We start from the raw sequence: 5,267 nt of genomic DNA, 5'->3' as shown, positions 1-5,267 counted from the left end.
ATAAATAGCTCTTTAAGTCACCAAGCTAGGCAGGAAACACAAGACAAGAGAAACACCCAAAACAACCGAAACCTAATGAAACCAAACCTGGAGACCCCAATGAAATAAAGCGTTTGAACACAAACCACCGTAGAAGAATATGAACCCTGTCGGACCAACATAACCATTGCACAGAAGGGCACAGACTAATAACATCACTTACTAATTCTAACAAAAACTTGCAGATCCTTCATTCTCCCCCTCAAACGCCAAATAAAACACACACATACCTCTACCGCAGCAGAAACCTACGACCACCACAAAATGCACACACTCAGCAACACCCAACTAAACACAACCCACTATAGAAAACGAAACCATTTACACACAAATCATCCCACACACACCCATAAAACAGACACTACCTAGCCCTTACCAACTAAAAACAAACCAAGAACACAGTGACTGTTTTTTCCGAACTGAAGCTACTAACAACACATCAAAGCTCCCTAGCCCTTTCCCTCTGTATCCCACTAACTAAGCTCTCCTTCCTTCTCAGATCCGACAGAGCGCTTGGTGACCATGAAAATGGCAGTGGTGCACGGTATAATTCACAGTGATATAACATAACAGAAGCACACACACTTTGTTACCTTAACAGGACACATTTAATGGAGGCACTGCTTTATTTGATCTCACTCTGAGGAAGCTATCAACAGTTGCAAAGTTGACTTTCTGCTCTGAAAATGAATTGCTTGGCAGAATTGACCCAGAAAGAGCAAAAAACAATACGTATGAGGTATTGCTTTTCCCTTATGTTGACCTTGTTGGCATGGCTCGGATGTTCTATTTAGTGATACTGCACCTTTGCTAGTTTACTGGTTGGTATTGCTGTAGAGGGCCGTCGGATGGACCCTTGGACTTGCAGTGAGTCCTTGATCTTTGGTTTACTTGAGCTATCACGAGCTTTGATTGCTTTGCTTGCTGCTACTTGGGGCATCTGCCTTCCACGTTGCTGGTCCTGTGGGCTGTCACTACTAGATTTCTTTGCTTGAGGTGCCGCAGTGCCTTCACATAGAAGTTCATCAAACGTACTTCCACATTGGATATTTTCAGTTCCATAACCTTTTGAGGAGCGCAGTTCATACTTGATCTTAGCAAACAGGCTGTGTATTAGAAGACTTTTCTGATGAAGGAACTTCTCATCCTTGTTCATTCTTACTTTGTAGGTTTCCTTTGGGTCTTTCAGCTGCAACAGTAAATTTGAGGGCAAATATTATTTCAATGACACCTGAATCTCAAGTTCTACTACTTTTATAAACACTTTTTAGCTTACATGTAAATACAGAATATACAAGACACAAGATGCAATACATGGGCCTGTGTTCTTTATGCATTGTCAATAATGCTCATTAGCACCATGGGAGATGCCCATTGCCAATAAAAATGCTCAGAACATGGGCTGTATTCACAAAGGAAAGCCCGTGTTCTAAGCACTTTCATTAGGGTCAGGCGCTTCCCTCCTTCCTAAAATCCAAGTAAAACGTACATTTATCTCAACGCCCGTCTCTGCACAGTGCTTTGAGCCAGGCAGTCATAAACATTGAAAATGGACTTCCTAGCTGAAGGCACTGACAGGGGAGTTGCTAGGTCTGGAAAAGATCTAGGGCTACACTAATATCGGAACTGTCGAGACTCAGTGCTAGCTAATCTTTTGGTTGTCGCTCCTGAGCTTCTATCCGGGGCTACAAACAAAAGATCCGGGGCTATAGCCCCCTCAGACCTCCCTAGCAACACCTCTGCGCACCGTGCGTCGGGTGGCAGGATAAAATAAAAAAAAACATTAGCACCTGTGTAGGGACATCTACACGGCTGTTAATGGCGATATGCCCCTCGGTGGCTGGGTGCACCCTGTAGTTAACGGCCCGCCACCCTCGTTAAGGGACCCTCGCAGTACCTTAACGAGGGTGGCAGACCGTTACCTAAAGGGTGGGGCCTCCACCTCGGGGCATATGGCCTCAATACTCTTCAAGTAGAATACAAATAATCCATATGACTAATCCTTTTGGGAGAGATTGGCCAGTGTCAGTGCTCTCATTCCCAGAAATGCACAATTTAAAACAAATGAAATAAATAAATATACTTCTTCTTTCAATTCTTACCCATTGATATTTATCTCTTTGTGGCCCTGACACACTGTGGCGTCTGGACTAGATAAAACAGTACATTCCAAAATAAACCAAATGTACATACATTCTAATACGCCAACACAGTTACCCACCCGCACACATGTCATAGAGGGCATCGCCTTAAGTCATACCTGGCTAGTGTAAAGCTGAGATACAAACATGAAGGGCACAAAGGCGAGAACATTATCAAGAGAATAGCAGGAACACTGATGTAATAGCACCAGCACACCATTGGAGGGGCCACAGCCTGACCACCCTCATTTGTCACCTCACCCAGAGCACCATGACATTTGGAACATGCTACCAAAGGGGCATTTTCATTCATGGAACAGTGTTGGGGGGAAAATAAAGTTGGGGCAATGTACATGAAAAGAGTGAACAGATGTTTCCTCTGAGAGAAACAGGGTAGTATACATCGAGGCAAACAATGGCACTTCTGTGAATTTGAACACGAGGATGGCTGGTTTTGGGAACAGTTGTGTTCCCAGTGCCGACTACTCCCAATCCAGAGGATAACACTACTATATGCCTATAGATTTCTAACCACATGCTAGACACCTTGAACAACAGATGCAGTGGATGCTCAACCTTTCTGCAGACCCAATTTTAAACGTGTTTACCTTGTTTCATGAACTTTGTTTCTTGTTTCTGTGAGGTGTAAACAGGAGAGATGGGTTATGGGGTGAAAGCCACCCTGAGTAGATGCTCACTTTGGTACTTAGTTCCTTTCCAGTGTGGATCTCAATCTTCACATGCCTTATGCTCTATATAGTGCAGCCACTTATCCCATTGGGCAGACAAGGACCCATTTTAAGTAAATGAATACAATGCTTCTCACACCAGTGACTATACATCTCAGAAAATAACCAAGAATTGCTTTCACCTTCTTTTTTATCGGAATGTCGATAACACTTCACATTTTCTTGTTGCACTTTATGCTCTATTTCGTATTCCCTTGTGAAGATCATGTTTACTTCCACCTCTATTATGGAGCAATAGACATGGTTCCAGACTCGAAGATGCTCTCCCTATCGGGGGAGCTGTACCTCTAGGTCAGGAGAGGAGATCCAGCTGCACATAGTCCTCAGGAACTGGTTAAGCGAACTAGCTAAATTCCTAGTTGCTCCACTTGTATTACCGCCTTCATCAGGACAAGTTCATTTATGAATAATCTATGTTTACCCATGCAACATCAAATGCTTGACCTTCTCACCAAGGATTTCTAGAAAATGTATATGCAACCCCACACAGTGTTTTTAATAATGTTGGTGCACGTGATTGTAATTACCCACAGCTTCCTATACTTGTGGAAGGTTCCCATGCTTTTTTATTCCCTGTCGTTAAGCTGGGAGTCCTCAGTAACATTAAGGCAGTTTACATTTAAATTTGAAACTGCAATCACTTTAGTGTAGTCTTAGTCGTTTTGGGTCATATTTATTTTATTTATTTGCATTTGTAAAGCGCACCTACAGCCCAGAGGCATCGTGGCGCTTGTTACAACAATTTTTACAAGAAATTTCAATAGGCCAGGTTACATGTGACCGCGAGGTCTCTTGGTTACAGTTACAGTCTTCATACATTACTCATTACAGAATTGACATTACTCATCACAGTTTATGTATCACAAGAGAGACAGCTGATTGGTTAGATGAATAGTTGTGTTTTGAGTGCTTTGCGGAAGGCTATATGGGATTGAATCATTTTTAGGTTAGGTGGGAGGGCATTTCATTGTGTAGCAGCAAACGTGGGGAAGCTGGATCCCCCTGCACAAGCCTTTTTGGTTTTGGGCACAAGGATAAGGTTAGAGTAGCCTTCCCTAAGAGGTCTTGTGGCAGTGTGCTTGACAATCCTCTGTACAAGGCACGGAGGGGCACCATCATGGAGGCATTTGTGTGCCAAGGAGAGAGTTTTAAAAATGATTCTCTGTTTAACCGGGAGCCAGTGGACCTGTCTCCTGATATCGGAGATGTGCTCTTTCCTAGAGGTCCCCGTGGCTGTCCACAGGGCATTATTTTGCGCTAGTTGTAGTTTTGAGAGGTTTTTGCATGACGTCCCGCATAGTAGTGCGTTGCAATAGTCTAGTCTGGAGCCTATAATGGCTCTGGCTATGGTGAGACAATTCTGTTGGGAGAGGAATGGTCTAGATGCATTAATGATTTTTGCGTAGTATGCTGAAGAGGTGGAGATAGCATTCACTTGCCTGTCCACGGTGAGGTTAGAATCTAGCTATACGCCAAGTGTTTTGTCATAGTCAGATACCTTGATGAGTGTGTTGTCGATAGTGAAAGAGGAGTATTCCTGACTGAGGTTACCCAGAGTAGTGGGTGAACCGATAAGTGAGATTAGACATGTCAGTTTCGTAGTCACCTGTGAGTGGGATTAACACCTGCGTATCATCCGCATAATTGGTGTATGAAATGCCCAAGGAGTCCAGGATGCTAAACAGTGGCCAGTTTTGGTGCAATGCAGGATCCTTGTGGGACTCCACATTTGAGGATGTTGGGGGTGCCAGAGGCTAATTCAGAAAAGACTTTCATAGCCCTGTCTTGGAGAAAGGAGGTAATCCAGTTGCATGCTTTAGGGGAAAAGTTAGCTGCAGAGGCAAGGTGATGGCACAAGGTGTTGTGGTCGACCAGGTCGAAAGCAGCTGATAGGTCAAGGAGCAGGAAGAGTGCAAGTTTGCCTACATCTCTCATGTCATCCATTTGGTTCTTTAAATCGAGAAGGGCTGATTCAGTGCCATGTCGTGGGCGGAAGCCTGATTGCCGCAGGCCTAAGAGTTGGTTCTCTTCCAGGTACTTTTGTACTTGCACATATGCAGCTTTGTCGAGAATTTTTAACAGGAATGGGACCGTGGTGATGGGCCTATAGTTCCCGGGGATGGTGAGATCGAGAGAAGGCTTTTTTATTAATGGGCGCACCCAGGCTTCTTTGAGATCTTTGGGAACAAGACCTCTCCTGAAGGAGGCGTTAATAAAGGCAGTGAGAAAAGGAGCCAAATGTGGGTGCAGAGTCTTTGATGAGTTGGGCTGGACAGGCATCACCTTTGCAGTTGGAGGGTTTAATGGATTTGAGCAGGGTGATGACCTCCGATTCCGT

General features: G+C 44.2%; 1 protein-coding gene across 3 annotated transcripts in view; it reads right to left on the bottom strand.

Moving 5' to 3' along the window:
- Positions 1–658: 658 nt before the first annotated feature.
- ERICH6B (glutamate rich 6B) overlaps positions 659–5,267 on the bottom strand; it is a 2,074,788-nt gene continuing 2,070,179 nt past the window's right edge. For 2 of the 3 annotated variants that reach the window (XM_069640454.1, XM_069640455.1), the window contains one exon: positions 659–1,228. In XM_069640454.1, the coding sequence (XP_069496555.1) occupies positions 830–1,228 (399 nt within the window). In that variant the 3' untranslated portion in view covers positions 659–829. The remainder of the gene's footprint in view (positions 1,229–5,267) is intronic. The other variant, XM_069640457.1, reaches the window with a different exon arrangement.

The sequence above is a fragment of the Ambystoma mexicanum genome, chromosome 7q (genome assembly GCF_040938575.1).
Source record: "Ambystoma mexicanum isolate Mex_15411 chromosome 7q, UKY_AmexF1_1, whole genome shotgun sequence".
NCBI lineage: Eukaryota > Metazoa > Chordata > Amphibia > Caudata > Ambystomatidae > Ambystoma > Ambystoma mexicanum.
Note: the sequence above shows the minus strand (reverse complement) of the source record. Positions and strands in the feature narration are given on the sequence as shown.